The sequence below is a fragment of the Jaculus jaculus genome, chromosome 9 (assembly GCF_020740685.1).
Source record: "Jaculus jaculus isolate mJacJac1 chromosome 9, mJacJac1.mat.Y.cur, whole genome shotgun sequence".
Classification (NCBI taxonomy): Eukaryota; Metazoa; Chordata; class Mammalia; order Rodentia; family Dipodidae; genus Jaculus; species Jaculus jaculus.
The window spans coordinates 34,117,198-34,132,873 of NC_059110.1; the positions used below are offsets into that span (position 1 = coordinate 34,117,198).

At 41.4% G+C, this 15,676-nt stretch overlaps 1 protein-coding gene across 2 annotated transcripts; it reads right to left on the bottom strand.

The window, feature by feature from the left end:
- Window positions 1–952: 952 nt before the first annotated feature.
- Window positions 953–12,140, bottom strand: Arg1 (arginase 1). 2 transcript variants are annotated; one of them, XM_004651202.2, is made up of 9 exons: window positions 12,029–12,140; window positions 8,754–8,826; window positions 8,303–8,309; window positions 6,240–6,437; window positions 3,895–4,054; window positions 2,086–2,180; window positions 1,733–1,837; window positions 1,429–1,565; window positions 953–1,190 (listed from the first exon to the last, which is right to left on the bottom strand). In XM_004651202.2, the coding sequence occupies exons 1-9, from the start codon at window positions 12,083–12,085 to the stop codon at window positions 1,021–1,023; spliced, it is 1,002 nt and encodes a 333-aa protein (XP_004651259.1). In that variant the 5' UTR covers window positions 12,086–12,140; the 3' UTR covers window positions 953–1,020. The 2 variants fall into 2 exon arrangements, with proteins under 2 accessions (XP_004651259.1, XP_004651258.1); XM_004651201.2 differs by lacking the exon at window positions 8,303–8,309 and having other exon boundaries at window positions 6,240–6,414.
- Window positions 12,141–15,676: the final 3,536 nt, after the last annotated feature.

Consider the following 15,676-nt stretch of genomic DNA (forward strand, 5'->3'; position numbering starts at 1 on the left):
ACTGAATTTTAAAATTTAATCTTTAATGAACCACATGTGGCTACTATATTGGACAATGTTCTTTAAAGATATATCATAACTATCAAAAATCAAACTATTTCAAATGCATTTAATGCAACTAGTTTTCAAACTGTGCTACATGTGAAAAGTTAGGTGGAAAGCCAAGTGAGATTTTAGGATATTTACAGATTTTAGCTTGCAAAGTCATGGGTAGTTTTATGTAAAATCCTAATCTTTACTAGCAGCTCTTAGAAACAAAATAGCCATTTGATTTGTGTCTTATGAATCAATTTTGGGGAATGCCTTCTTCCCATAAGGCAACATAAATAAAAACCATGCTTAAAATATTAATAGTATCATGTTTAGACAAAGCGCACTATTGCCATCTAATATCTATGAACTTAGTGATTGTATAAACCTGTTATTATCTATTTTACAGTTGAAAAAAAGCCAGAACAAAGTTTTATAACTTCACCAAGACCTTGTAAGGTTTTGAAGATGACAATTTTTGCAGTAATTTTAAGCAGGAGACTGTGTATATGCATGGACAGTATGATATGTGTATGTTGCATGTGTTTGCAAAGATGTAAACAACAAAATCTTATTATAAAGAGTTTATTATAAAAATCACTTCTTTGAACAACATGGACACATAATATCTTCCCAGGCTGGGCACCTTCATCTCCAGATACTGGGAGTCTCAGAGTGTGTAGAGGGCACTTATATTGGTGCATATATTTTTTTAAATGTCAGCATATTTTTAACTGAAAGTTAACTTATGTTGCTTTATCAAAGGATAACTCTTGGAAACATGGAAAATGTGTACTTGTTACTTTCATAGCTATTAATTAGCATATCCAAATCCTACATTTCACACCATGTGGGAATTGGTAGAATTTATAGTAATTGGAAAATCTTTCTTTTCAGTATCAGAACAAGTGTTTGACAGGATAACTGTAGGCTTAAGTAAATGATTACATTTGCTCATGCATCACTGAGATTTTTGGGTAGTATTGCTAGTTACTTAGGCGGGCTGAGGTAGTCAGTCCTGGGCTGATGATTGCCCTCCCGAGCAACCCCGAAGCAAGACAAGATTATTGCTACTGCAGTGTTTACTGTTCGAGTTACTTCTTCTGGTGTCTTCCCCAGAGCTGGGTTTACTTCCATGATGTCTAGTCCTGAGAGAAGCCCTGCAACAGGAAATGATAATGCTAGAATCAATAGTTGACATGCTAAAATCAGTACTGACTGACTTAAAGGGGTTACCTAGTAGAGAAGAGGAATAGAAAACATATTTATTTATCACATAACATAGTATGCACTCCAGAAGGAAGTATCAACTGGGGCTTGGTTATTCAGATAAGAAAACTATAAATACATATTGAGCCAGGGTATACTCATTTCTTTATTTCCCCAGATCTTACCTACCTGTCTTGTAAATTTCTTCTGTGATGTATAGACCTTCTCGATAAGACAGACCTCCCATAACAGGTGTGCCAGTAGCAGGTGTGAACAATGGGTCCAGTCCATCCACATCAAAACTCAGATGAATTGGCCTTTTCTTTCTATTAAGTAGGAAACAGTTTCAGTTTAAAGTTGGTGGTTTCATAGCTAAGTATAATTCTTATCCTGCTTTATAAAAATAAGCTCATGAACTCTGAAGGTTTGATTGGACTTTATTAATAACACTGGCTAGTGTCAGTACCAAGATTTACTACCACATTCATCATACCTTCCCAGTAGATAGCTGAATGTCTCTTCCATCACCTTGCAAATTCCCAGTTTATCCACTTCAGTCATTGAAAAATACTTAATACCTAGAGTTTTTATGATGTAGCTGTAAAAGAAGAGATACTAAGTTAATCTACAACTAATAAGACTGGCCTTTCACTGAAAAGATTAGTGTGCCTAATATATAAAATACTTTTAAATCCTGTAGTCTATATAAATATGAATATAGTTTTGTTTGTATTTTTCCTGAATATATATGTATATAGTGATTTTGCTATTTAAAATAGTTTTCTTTTACAGGATTAGCCAGGAAAGCATAACTATCATACACATAAGAGCAAGGAATAAACTTACTGCTCCCCAGGGTCCACGTCTCTCAAGCCAATGTACACGATGTCCTTGGCAGATATGCAAGGAGTCACCCAGGAGAATCCTGGTACGTCGGGGATCTAAACCACAGTGTTTCCATTTAGTTAAATGTGTTTTTTCAAGGAAATCCTACATTTACTGTTAAGGATTGCATACATCTTACATTTGAAGTAGAAATTTAGAGCAAATGAATTTAATACACAATTAAAGAGATAGCTGTCTCTCATGGTGGTACCCTTGCTTGGTCTGGCCCTCCCAGTCTCTATCTTGACCACATTTCAACATTCCCTTGCTCCATGTAAGAAATGAGTGTGCCATCACTGTAATAGCTTCTGTCTATACTTCCCTTTCTCAAGAAGGGCTTCATCCAGAGGGGCCCTGGAGTGGCTGAGAGCAAGGTTACACAAAACGGGATGGTTTTTGTCTTATGGTATGTGATGAATGGCATCTGCTATATCTTGGAGCCAGGCTTGGCTCTTCCCATGTGTTAGCTTGACAGTTCCCAAACATCTATCTTGTGGTCATCAGTTTTCAAAAGTTCCTTTTAGCATTGGATACAGAAGATTTTAATCCTTTGTGCCATAAGAACCAACATATTACAATGGAACCAAGATGTATTGTTTTTTTTGACATAACCACAGCACATTATACGAATTGCTGAGCCACAATGTTAAATCATTTTTTTTTTTCATTTTGGATTTTTCGAGGTAGGGTCTCACTCTAGCCCAGGCTGACTTGGAATTCATTATGTATTCTCAGGTTGACCTTGAACTATGGCGATCCTTCTTCCTCTGCCTCCCAGTGCTGGTATTAAAGGTGTGAACTACCATGTTTGGCTCAATATTAAATTTTAAACTAGAATATTATCATAAATACAGAAGCTTCAAAGGAGCCAGGAGAGATTCTTTTACGATGTCAATCGGCGCTTCTCCCAGTAAACTGAACGCTAAGCCTCTGAATGTCAAGCATGGTGGTATACTCATGTAATCACAGCTCTCAGGAGGTGTAGTCAGGGGCTCAAGACCAGCCGTTGGCCAGCTATGGGGACTCCGTCTCAAAGAGAAATCATTGTAATGTGCATTTAAAAGCTGCTGTTTTAAAAAACCTGTGATGTACAGGGACAATTTGTAAAATGGAAAGTGTGACCTAGTGAGGAAAGGGGAACTAGTAGATCTGCTTCTTGTCCTTGTCTCACAGTAGGGCAAAGGGCCTAGCCTCTGAACCTCTGGTAACGTGATATACAGGATGGCTCTGCCCACCTACTGGATGAGTTGGGTTAAGAATCCAAAAGAGCTGAATTCTCTGCATCAGTGGATTCCACCAACCACAGACTGAAACTGTAGTCAGACCTGTTATGGTTTTATCTGCATTGAACATGCATAGGCATGTTCCCCACAACATTCATTGATAACCATAGCTATTTCTAGAGCATTGTGTTATGCTAGATACTGTAAGCCATGTGGACCCGGGAGGATATGCGTAGGTATTATGTGATAGATCGTATGAAGGACTTGCATCTATAGTTTGTTTATCTGGGAAGTCTTGAACCAATCCTTCATGGGCACAGAGGGGACAGCTGTATATGGAGTCAGTTTGTAAACTGCCCAGTAAAGTAGAAAGAATCACAGAGTTTTACCACCTTTATCAACCAGGGTTTTGTTGTTGTTGTTGTTGTTGTTTATTTGCTGCAAATGCTTTCAGACTACATCAGGATTAAAGTGGAAGAGTCTTCCTCCTTGCCTTCCACCTCCAGAGCTACTAACTACAAAATAACAGCACCTGTGAGACTCTTACCTTCCCTTTGAGTTCCTTCAGGAGGAAAGACACAGGCTGTCCATGCAAGTTCCCACTTGTGGTTGTCTGAGGAGTGTTGATATCAGTGTGAGCATCCACCCAGATGACACCAAGGTCAGGGTGGACCCTGGCATGGCCAGAGATGCTTCCAATCGCCAAACTTTGGAGGAAAATGTGTGTGTGAACATAATGCTTGCAACGTCATACACCTCTAAGTCCAAGTAGCTGTTCTACATAGGCTTGAAGATGGAAGGTAAGCAACTCTGATATAGGGAGCACAGCTACAGTCCTTTCAAGGTACAGATGCCTTGCTAGCATTACTAAAGAAGTCTGATGGTTTTATTTCTTTACAAAATCAGTATGTAATTAGATTGCAAATTATTGCTTAGCCAAACAAGCATAAAAACACCAGCCACGTAGGAAGTTCCTCAGCCTGAGATACTTTTCAGTTCTTGGGGTTAAACTGGCTGCTTTTCTACATTCTAGTCTCTCTAGATTAGCATTTAATTCTCTCAAGTAAATTATGACAATGGAGCTGGAGAGATGGCTTAGCGGTTAAGCACTTGCCTGTGAAGCCAAAGGACCCCAGTTCGAGGCTCGATTCTCCAGGACCCACGTTAGCCAGATGTACAAGGAGGCGCACGCATCTGAAGTTCATTTGCAGGGCTGGAAGCCCTGGCGCGCCCATTTTCTCTCTCTCTCTCTCTCTCTCTCTCTCTCTCTCTCTCTCTCTCTCTGCCTCTTTCTCACTCTGTCTGTCGCTCTCAAATAAATAAAAGTAACAAAAAAAATTATGACAATGTTCTTCAGCTTTTCTTAAAATCCAACTCTTTATTTTTAAAATATGTTTATTTGCTTATTTAAAGAAAGAGAAGGTATATGTGGGCATGCCAGTGTCTTTTGTCACTGCAAATGAACTCCAGAAGCATGGACCACTTTGTACATCTGGCTTTATGTGGGTATTGGGGAACTGAACCTGAGCCAGCTTTGCATCCAAGCACTTCTAACCACTGAGCCATCTCCCCAGTTCCAGTGCCTATAACTGGGGAATTCCACTCAGAAGTTGCTTTATCCACTGACACTAGGGCTCACACTCACTATTCAGTGCCCACTTCCTCTGCTTTCTGTTTTCTCCCAACACAAAGTCCTACTCTATAGATCCACAACCATGCAAACCAATCCCAGATATGCCAAACAGTGTGCAAAAATGGAAGCTCTGAGTGGGACTTTGCACAGAATTTAAATCCTTGGGATATACTAAACAATGCTTGTTTTCTCCCACTTGTGATCATTTCACTATCATGCAGATAAGAGCTTCCAGATTCTCACAGTGAAAGTAATCCTGCCTTCAAGATGAGGAGCAGGTTATTCATTCACTTTGATGCTTAATTTTACTTCAGGTTTCTTGTCTAGTGGCCATTTGCCACTCTTCACATTTCCACTTAGAATTTTTTCCCCTCATGGGAAAGGAGTCCTGGTCTCAATTGCAGGTCTGTTACCAAAGCCCGGTGACTAGAGGAAACAGGCCAGTGAAATGGAGAGCCGCAGAGATGTTTCTGCTCAACACTTCATCAGGTGACATTATCCTTGAGTGTAGACACTAAAATGGCCCTGGCACAACACTCACTTTTGTAATCATAAATATCAGAAAACAGCCTAAATACCTGGCCATATGAATCCTATAGTGATGTGATTCCTTGGTGGAGTTATGTAGGAAAAAGCAGTAATGCTTAGGATGGCTATGTGCATACTTTGCAGTCAATTTATACTGTAGATTTAAAAAGCATGGAATATGATGCACATAATTGTTAAGCTGGCGGGGGGGGGGGGCTTTGAAAATGTTTACAGTGCCTTTCCTAATCGAAAGCACATGCTTTCAGATTGCTCACCTAATTGTGGTTGTATGGGTCATTAATAAATAAGATAAACTGACCCAATTTCCCATACTTAATTAGTAAGAAGAATAAGGCTGTGCTGAATATTTTGCTGAAATCCACTTATATTTCATGTATACTGTGCTATAAGAAGAATTTTCATAGACTATGTCTTTGTAGCCAAGTAGCCTGCAAAATGTTTTGTTTTGTTTTCTTGAGGTAGGGTCTCGCTGTAGCCCAGGCTGACCGGGAATTTACTATGTAGTCTCAGGCTGGCCTTGAACTCACAGTGATCTTCCTACCTCTGCCTCCCAAGTGCTGGGATTAAAGTTGTGTGCCACCATGCCCAGACAGAAAATATAGCACAAAATATCAGTTCTTGTCTTGTCTGCATTGTCTCTTAGTACTCTTGGTTATACTTCCTTGATGCCATATGTGCCCACCCCCCAGGGATATAGCCACGCTACTGACCTGTGGTCTCCGCCCAGCACCACACTGACTCGTCCATTCTTCTGGACTTCTGCCACCACACCAGCCAGCTGCTCAGTGGCTTTCCCCACAGACCTTGGGTTCTTCACAATTTGAAATGGACTGTCATTAGGGACATCAGCAAAGGACAGGTCCCCATAGTCTTTCACATCACACTCTACAATCAAAAGTTTAAAGTTACTAAATCAAAAGAGATTGTGGATCAGTCTGTAGTATTCTACGTGTGCAAAATAAGTATAAACAGAGAAATGTCTACAAAGACAGAAACATTGTAAAGCTAGTAAACATCTGCTTTGTCCTGATACCTCATCTCACCACCACCTGGCACCTGCTGTGTAACAGGCCTTGGGTAATGCCTTTGTGAATCAGTTCACGCAAACTGGACATTAAACTACAATGACAACTTTCTAGACTTAATCGAATTCATTCATTCTCATTCTCCCCTTTCCCACCTCCTCCTCCTTCTCTTCCTCCTCTCTCTGTCTCTCTCTCTCTCTCTCTCTCTCTCTCCAGTCTTATATACTTTTTAACCTTTCTATAATAAGCATTTTTCATTTTGTAAAAAGTACTTAAGTCCCCAAATAAAATACACCAGAAAGTTAATGTAATCTAAAGAAAATATACCTGCATTTTCTAAATGATCATAATCTATCAGTGTTCCTTGGTTTGTCTGCCACTGCTGAAGCAGCTCAGTGTCCTCCTCCTCTTCCTCCCTCCTCCTCCTGCTGAAGCAGCTCACCTTCCTCTTCCTCCTGCTGAGGCACCTCAGCTTCCTCCTCCTCCCTCCACCTGCTGAAGCAGTTCATTATACCTGCCTCATGGTGTGGTCAGAATTTCTTAATTCTTAGCAGTATTCCTTACATTTTGAAGAACTCAAGAAATACAGATTATTGTCATACTTTTTCATATAAAAAGTTATAAGTAATGCAAAGTTCCTAAGGACTGGATGTGTGTCACAAAAAGCCCTGAAGTAAGGTTTACAAGTTGAGTGTCCTGTAAGACTATGCTATGAAATCCATTCAGTATTCTGTGTCAGTGTGGATTTGTAATCTACCAGCACCCTCACAATTCATTTGACGTCATGTGACCACAGTATGCTACTTTTCTTGGTATGTAGGGGTGTGTGTGTGTGGATGGGTGGGTTTGTGTACAGATGCATGCATGCTATGTGCACACATGTTATACGGACGCCAGAGGAGACAGTCACTGAACTTGAAGCTGGTGTTTTTGGTCAGACTGGCTGGCCAGTGAGTCCTGGCAATTCTCCTGTCTCCACCCTCCCACAGACAGGACTGGGGTTATGGGCATATACAGTCCCTTTTTGCTTTTTTATGTGCTGGGGATCAAACTCAGGCCTTCATGTTTACACGGCCTGTGCTCTTACCCGCTGAGCCCCTCACCCAGCCCCCAGATTGTACTTCTTAACTGAGGACACAGCCATTTGCTCAAGATTCCTGACTTCTAATGAAGCTCATCTCTCCCTCCTTCTCAGCTTTTATCTGTACTCCCCCTTGCCCTATTGTTACTTTCTGACTCTCTCCTTCCTTCTTTCTAGCTTTGTAAAGCATACTTCTTATTCACTAAGATTTACTTCAAGTGTACAGGCCAGTGCATTTTGGAAATAGGTAACCTTGTAACCTCCACCATATTCAGTATATGTAACCCTTCCATTTCTTCTTAGCCAGTCCCTACCCCCATTCCCAGAAATTCCTGCTTTTCTGTCTTTAGCTATGCTATGGTCTCTCACTGTTTTGAGGCCCATCAGGGTTCCTGTCCATGCAATGGCCTGATCCTTTCCACTGTGGTATGATCTCTCTGGAGTGCCACTTTCTGTTTGTCCATTCACCACCTAGTGACATTTGATTCTTTCCACTTCTGGCCTATTATGAATCCCGATACTGTCCATACAGGTACAAGTCTGGTGTGCTCAAGGAGCTGTCCAACTGCTTTCCAAAGTGCTTGTAACTTTTTGTATTCCCCCTGGAAATATGTGACGGTTCCAGCTGACCAACATTGCTTCAGTGTTTTGTATAGATACAGATAACAAGGTAACTCAGATAAACCCGAGTGTCTAAATGTATATATACATTAGGGGCAATCATTGCTATTTTATTTTATTTCCCATTTCACAAATTGGAATTCTCCTGCTAGAAGTACTTACATATCTCTCATAGCTTTTGTTTTATACCTTATTTTCAAGTCTCCTGTTGTCCTCCCAACCCCAGTTCTTACGCCCATAAATTCTTTTGTACAACAACAGTTTGGCAGAAAAGACAGCATCTGAGTGAGGAAGTGTGGCTACTAAGCCAGCGATGTTGACAGAGTGCTCTTAACTCCCCACGTCCTGCTTATTTTGTAGGATATGGTTCTAAAGATAGAGCAAGTACCGCCTTTCTGTGGTATCAGTGTCAGTCCAGGCATGCTCCCTTTTCTTGAGAGCCTGGACTTTTAGAGGGTGGAGGAAGTCTGCTGATGATCTTTCAACTTAAAACTTACCATGTTCTTTGAGTTTCTCCAGCAGACCGGCGTTTCTCAATGCTGTGGGACCTTTTTCTACCCCTCCTCGTGGCTAAAAATTGAAAACATAAAGTATGTCAATCTTCACTTATCATCATGACTCTCAGATGCCCACAATAAAACATCTCTTATTTAATCTATCGAGTTGTAACTGTAATTTTTTAAATATTTTCTTTATTTATTTATTTGAGAGAGAGAAAGGAAGAGGGGGGAAGGCAGATGGAGAAGAGAGAGAGAATGGGTGCACCAGGACCTCTAGCTACTGCAAACAAACTCCAGACACATGTGTCCCCTTGTGCATCATGCTTTATATGGGTCCCAGAAACTCAATTCTGGATCATTTGGCTTTGCAGACAAATACCTTAAACAGTAACCCATCTCTGCAGCCCAGTAACTATCATTTTTAAAGAACATTTGCTTTGATGTGTGTGTATGTATATATGTGCATGCCCAGGTCTCTTATCTGCAAATGAGTGCCTGTTCAGCCTTATATTGGTGGCTAAGAAACAGAACTTGGCTCAGCAGGCTTTGCAAGCAAGTGCCTTTCTTTACCTGCTGAGCCATCTCACCAGCCCTATAACTATTCACTTTTTCAGCTCCTGCAGAGTCAGGAACTGATATCATTTCATTTAATTTTCACATTGAAGTAGATTTGAATTGCATTTATGTCAAATAGAAGGAGCTAGAACCACAGAGTTGTATGATTTTCCTAATGAGTAGCAGAATCTCATTTCAAATCCAGGTCTTTAGAACCCAAAGCCTACATCCTTCTTCACATCGCATCATGTTGTCTACAGAATGATCACATATTTGTGCAATAAAATACCAATCCCAGACATTTCCTCCCTTCAATGCTTACACAAAATGTCTTACTAACCAAAACAGGATGCCTCTAATTGGGTCTACAACAGGGTGTGCCCATGAATGCTGTCCAGAGAGGTGATCTTTGAGCTGTCTTGCAACATGAGTAGGTGGTCAGGAAAATGCAACCCAGGGGGGAAGTTTGGACAAGACATTGGGAGAGAAAGAATGTGGCCTTAGAGACCATTAAGCAGGTCTACAAGGCAGTCATTTAGGGCTCTGGGAGAAAGCAGGCAACCAGGAAATCACCTGAGAACTGAAACCACAAACAGACCAGCCCAGGAATTTCAAGTTCTGACCTGTTTACACAAGCTAGGAGAAATTTTACCCTTGCTGAATTGACATTCAGGAATCTAACACAGTTCCTAAACATAGCAAGTCTTCCCGAAACCCCAAGTGTAGAGATCCAAAGAAGTCATTTTTTCTGTATCTCTGTGATGCTGATTTCCAACAGGGCTTTAAGATGCGAAAAAATGATTTGGGTCAGATGCTAGATGCCAAAAGGCACATTGTTTATAGGGTTTGGGGCTGTGACCCTAAACTAAGCAATTGTTTCCAGTCAAAAGACAGATGACTTGGCTTAGGTATTAGGTAAATCATCCCTTGCTCCCTCTCTTCCTCCCCCTCCTCCCTCCCTGCATTCCTTCTTTCCTTCCTTTCTTCCTCCCTTCCTTCCTCTCTTTCTTCCTCCTTTCTTCTTCTCCTTTCTTCCCTTCTTCCTTCCCTCCCTCCTGCCTTCTTGTTTCCTTTCTCCCCTCTTTTCCTCTTTTCTTCCCTTCCTATTTACCTCCCTTATTTCTTCCCTTTTTGTCAGCTTCTTAACTCTCTGTTATAAACTATTCCAAGAATATGTAAGCATAAAGCAGGGTGTGGTGGCACATGCTTTTAATCCCAGCACTAGGGGTTGGGGGGCAGAGGTAGAAGGATTGCCGTTGAGTTTGAGGCCGCCCTGAGACTACATAGTGAATTCCAGGTCAGCCAAGACTAGAGACCCTACCTTGGAAAACCAAACAAAAAAAGAATATGTAAGCATAGTGTGGATTTTAGAAAGACTGTGTGAAGAGAACGGCAAGATGCCTCTGTGTCAGCGAGTGTTCTCTGGGAGGGTTCCAGGGGAGGTGAAACAGTATTTGCTCACCAAATACAGTTTGGGCCTCCAACCTCTGATCTCTCTCAACTGGTTTTGCAATAAGAAGCTAGGGTGCAAAGAAAGAGTTCAAAACTAAGGCAGGCAAAAGGCTGCCTAGATGCCCCCCCCCAAAAAAAAAAAACAAGAAAAAGACCCCATTTAAAATTTTTTTATTAATCAACCTTAGGAGTTAAAACATGTGTGCTGTCTTGTTGGCTTTGATTTTATTTTTCTTTAAGCACAGACCATGTTGAAGTCTAAGGCCTTCTGTAATCTTATTAAAATCACCGGAATGAGTGTGCCTCACCAGAAAAAATAAATGACTGTCCATCTGTCCAACTGCTGATATGTGCGACTCACACTTAGATGGACAAGACAATCTGAGAAGTTCATGACTCCATTAGTCCTGTCACGTGTCAACTTACAAGTCTTGTTTGCTTTCATAGATATGTATAAAGAAGTTTACTAGCCTTTGAACTAACAGTTCTATAGAACCATTAAAGCCCAAAATAATGTAAATTCTTCACAAGTTATATTAAACAATAATATGTTAGTTATCCAAACTCAAACAACTCTAAAGGTTGCCACCACCACATTACAATTTTAGAAAACTGTAATAACCAAACAAATGTGTTTTCTTTTTTTGTTTATTTGTTTTTCAAGGTAGGGTCTCACTGTAGCCCAGGCTGATCTGAATTCACTATGGAGTCTCAGGGTGGCCTTGAACTCATGGCAATCCTCTTACCTCTGCCTCCCAAGTGCTGGGATTAAAGGCGTGCACCACCACGCCCGGCCAAATGTGTTTTCTTTAAACTCTTTGCCTCTCCATATTCAGAACACCCTAGTGGAGGCTGGAGAGAGTGCTTAGTGGTTAAGGCATTTGCCTGCAAAGCAAAAGGACCCAGGTTTGATTCCTTAAGCTAGATGCACAAGGTGGCGCATGCATCGAGTTCATTTCTAGCGGCTGAAGGCCTTGGCATGTCCATTCTCTCTTTTCTCTCTCTCTCTCTCTCTTTAAATAAATATTATTAAAAAAAAAAAAAGAACAGTGGAGGCACCACAATGCAGAAATTCATTCAGGTTTAAACAAAAACTCTTGCGCTTGAACATGAAAAAAGATTCACTAGGTTCAAATGAGCTGGACCTTGGCTGCCATAAGGAGTCACACAAGAACAAAATTACACAAAGTGTAATTGTACAGAGAAACTTACTAACCAGATACTGACACCTGACAAGTGTTATTCAAAGCCAGACTTGTACTCACCTGTCCCTTTGAGAAAGGTGCTCCGATAATCCCTATGGGCTGTGACTTGGAACTCATGCTCTCCAACACTTCTCTCTCCTGTCCCCGAGTTTCCAGCTGGTCACCACCAGCTACAACCCTAAATAACAGAGGACATATCTTTTGTGTCCTCTTATACTCTGGTTGGATGTGTCTATTTTAATGAGGACAGCTGGCTCCACCTCCTGAAGGGAAGAATGACAGTCAACAGAAGCTGCAGTAGGTCGTTCATAGGTGGAATAACCTTGATTCCTCTGAGGCTACCTAGGCATCTAGTTAAGTGAGCATTATTCATGCTGCTAGTTCACACCCTTTTGAAAAAGCCAGCTAGATGACATTATTCTTACCTCGACAATTATGTGTGGTTTCATAACCACATGTGAAATACGAGGGTTCAGCCTGTGCAAACTCAGGGCAGGGCCCTCAACCTTCTCCAGGCTGGGTCCAACCAGGAGCTGCAGAGGAAGACTGAGGCTGGCAACGGCTTCTCCAGTTCTAGCATCCTAAGATAAGGTTTCATGGGCTGGGACAAATCCATATGAAATGCCTGTCATAAGCCACCAAGGTATGCTGACAGGAAACACACAGTTTCCTTTTGGATTACTTAAAGATACCAGTTCCATCACTGATAAATCAGAAGTGTTTAGTTTTTCAAATATGTTGAGGAAAAGAACACTTGAAATCATCATAGTGAAGACAGAGAAATGAAAACAGCTAACACTGAATTTTGATCATGATATTGTTTTATCTGGGATTACCCCATTTACTCCCTAATTTCATACTGGCTTTCAGCACTAATGGTCTTTGAGGAGGAAACTGAAACTTGGGTGGCAGGCAGGTTAGAGGAAGAACCGAAAATCGACTCTAGGCATTGTAGATCCTGGCCACTGGGCTTATGGGCTAAGCCCCAGCAGAGCATCAGCTATTAGTCACTTGAGTGTTTTTTTTTTTTTAACTGTACAAAAGCATGTGTTTAAAAGAAATGCACCCGTGGACACTCCCAACTCAGACTTACAATGATTATGCTTTAAAAGGAGAACCCACATATCAGAAACAAACTCCTTATTCCTGTTGAGGGAGAAAATACTAAGGAGAATTGAAATACTACAAGGCAGGGATCCTGTCTTAGAACAGTTCAAAAACAGGGAAATAGACACTGAAAATAGTTGTTAACAATGAGGAAACTGAGATCTCCAAGAACCACTGTGCTTTTGAGGTAGGGAGGCACTCTAGCCCAGACTGACCTGGAACTCTAAATGTAGTTTCAGACTGGTCTCCACCTCACAGCAGTCCTCCTACTTGTGCCTCCCAAGTGCTGGGATTTAAGGCACCCACCACCACAATTGGCAGAGAAAGAGAAAGACAGGAGGAAACTGAAACTTGGGTGGTAGGGAGGTTAAAGGAAGAACCGAGATTCTGCTTTAGGTGCTGTGAATCCTGACCACTGGACTTGTAGGCCAAGCCCCAGCAGAGTGTCAGCTGTTAGTCACTTAGAGAGAGAAAGAGAAAGAAAACATGGGTGCGCCATGGCCTCCAGCCACTGCAAACAAACTCCAGATGCGTGTGCCACCTTGTGCATCTGGCTTTACTTGGGTACTGGGCAATCAAACTCAGGTCCTTAGGCTTTGCAGGCAAGCACCTGAACTGCTGAACCATTTCTCCAGCCCTCCAAGGACCATTTTTATATAACTGTTTTCCAAATAGGCTTCCTATGTTCATTTGTCTTTTGCTTATATATTCTAACTACCTAGTTATTAATTCTAGTTATGATAATTTTTTGAGATAGAGGCTCACTGCAACCCAAGCTGATCTCAAACATGTGACCCTCCTCACTTGGCCTCTAGAATGCTGAGATACCATCACACATGGCCTTGCCATTGTTTGTATAGCCTAGTAAATTTTTATGTTGGTATTGTTAATACTTCTTATCTATCAAGAATCTGATAGCTTTGTATATGTCATCATTCAAAGTCCTTAATTTAAAAAATGGGCAGTAGAGATCTGGAGAGATGGCTTAGCAGTTAAGGTACTTGCCTGCACAGCCAAAGGACCCAGGTTCAATTCCCCAGGACCCATGTAAAGCCAGATGCACAAGGTGGTATATGTGTCTGTAGTTCATTTGCAGCAGCTGGTATGCCCATTTGAAAAAAAAAAAATAGCTGGGCATGGTGGCACACGCTGAGCACTTTAATCCCAGTACTCAGGAGGCAGAGGTAGGAGGATCACCAAGAGTTCGAGGCCACCCTGAAACTACATAGTGAATTCCAGGTCAGACTGAGCTACAGTGAGACCCTACCTTGAAAAAACAAACAAACAAACAAAAAAGGCAGTTGAATAATTTCCCCTTAATGCCGTATGCTCTTACCACTCCAAAGTCACAAGTATATATTTTCACTTTTATGTCTTATTCTATTTGGTTTAAATTTTACTTTCTCTGGGCCTGGTGTTGAAGGCCTACAATTCTGGTTACTTAGGAGAATGAAGCAAGAGTATCACCAATTTAAAGCCTGCTAGAGCTACAGAGCTAGTTCAAAGCTTGCCTGGTCAACTTTGACCTTGTATCAAAAGAAAAAGTGAAGGGACTGAGGATAATAAGTCTTGCTTAGCAATTAAAAATTCCTAAGTTCGGGCTGGAGAGATGGCTTAGCGGTTAAGCGCTTGCCTGTGAAGCCTAAGGACCCCGGTTCGAGGCTCGGTTCCCCAGGTCCCACGTTAGCCAGATGCACAAGGGGGCGCACGCGTCTGGAGTTCGTTTGCAGAGGCTGGAAGCCCTGGCGCGCCCATTCTCTCTCTCTCTCTCCCTCTATCTGTCTTTCTCTCTCTGTCTGTCGCTCTCAAATAAATAAATAAATAAAATTTTAAAAAAATTCCCAAGTTCAATCCCAGCACCACAATTAAAATATTCTTTTTCTAAAAAATACGTATTTTTATTTTATTTATTACACATTTTAGTTATGTATTAATGTAGCTTGACCAGGATCATCTATGATTACCTCCTCTTGTCACCCTTCCCTGTGCCCTCCTCAAGTGGGTCATGAAGCACCAGTGCCTATGCACACATCCAGGTATAGATGGAAGCCTCTCTTCATAGAACGCACATTTAGTGTTCTGTGCCTTTTCCGGGATGCCAATACAAATGTCATTCCACTGGGAACCACGACTCCAAGCGGCACAACTCCATGAATCAGTGTACAGATGCAGTCGTTGACTAATTCTAGACTCACTCACTCCATCTTGTTCTCAGGGCAGCAGAAGGAAATCCGCCCAATGTACTTCAGGCTCCCTGTGCTTTGTCTGCAAGCATTTGTCACCTGCCAGTCTGACTTCCTATCACAGGAGATGAGCTGGTATGAACAGGTCCTGTTCTTGATGACCTCACACTGACATCCAGTGATCATTGCTTCCTGTCATAGACACCAACCACCTTTTTAATTTCTAAAGCACCCACCTTAGAACTTCTAAGCTAAAACTCGGGCGCACCTGGCTTATTTTTTTTTTAATTTAATTTATTAGTTTTCATTTCAGTGAATACAGGCAGTTTGGTACCATTATTTAGGCTCATCTGTGATCTACCCCCTCCCATTAGGCCCTCCTTGTTAATGAAAATGGGTCGTGCATTGTGGAGTTAGC

Excerpts from the sequence above, each read along its gene's own strand:
- Arg1 (XM_004651202.2), bottom strand. The coding sequence starts at position 12,085 with ATGAGTTCCAAGTCACAGCCCATAGGGATTATCGGAGCACCTTTCTCA. Across the intron at positions 2,181-3,894 it reads TGAAGGAACTCAAAGGGAAG|ATCCCCGACGTACCAGGATT; the intron begins GTAAGAGTCTCA and ends ACTGTGGTTTAG. Across the intron at positions 1,838-2,085 it reads GACGTGGACCCTGGGGAGCA|CTACATCATAAAAACTCTAG; the intron begins GTAAGTTTATTC and ends CTTCTTTTACAG.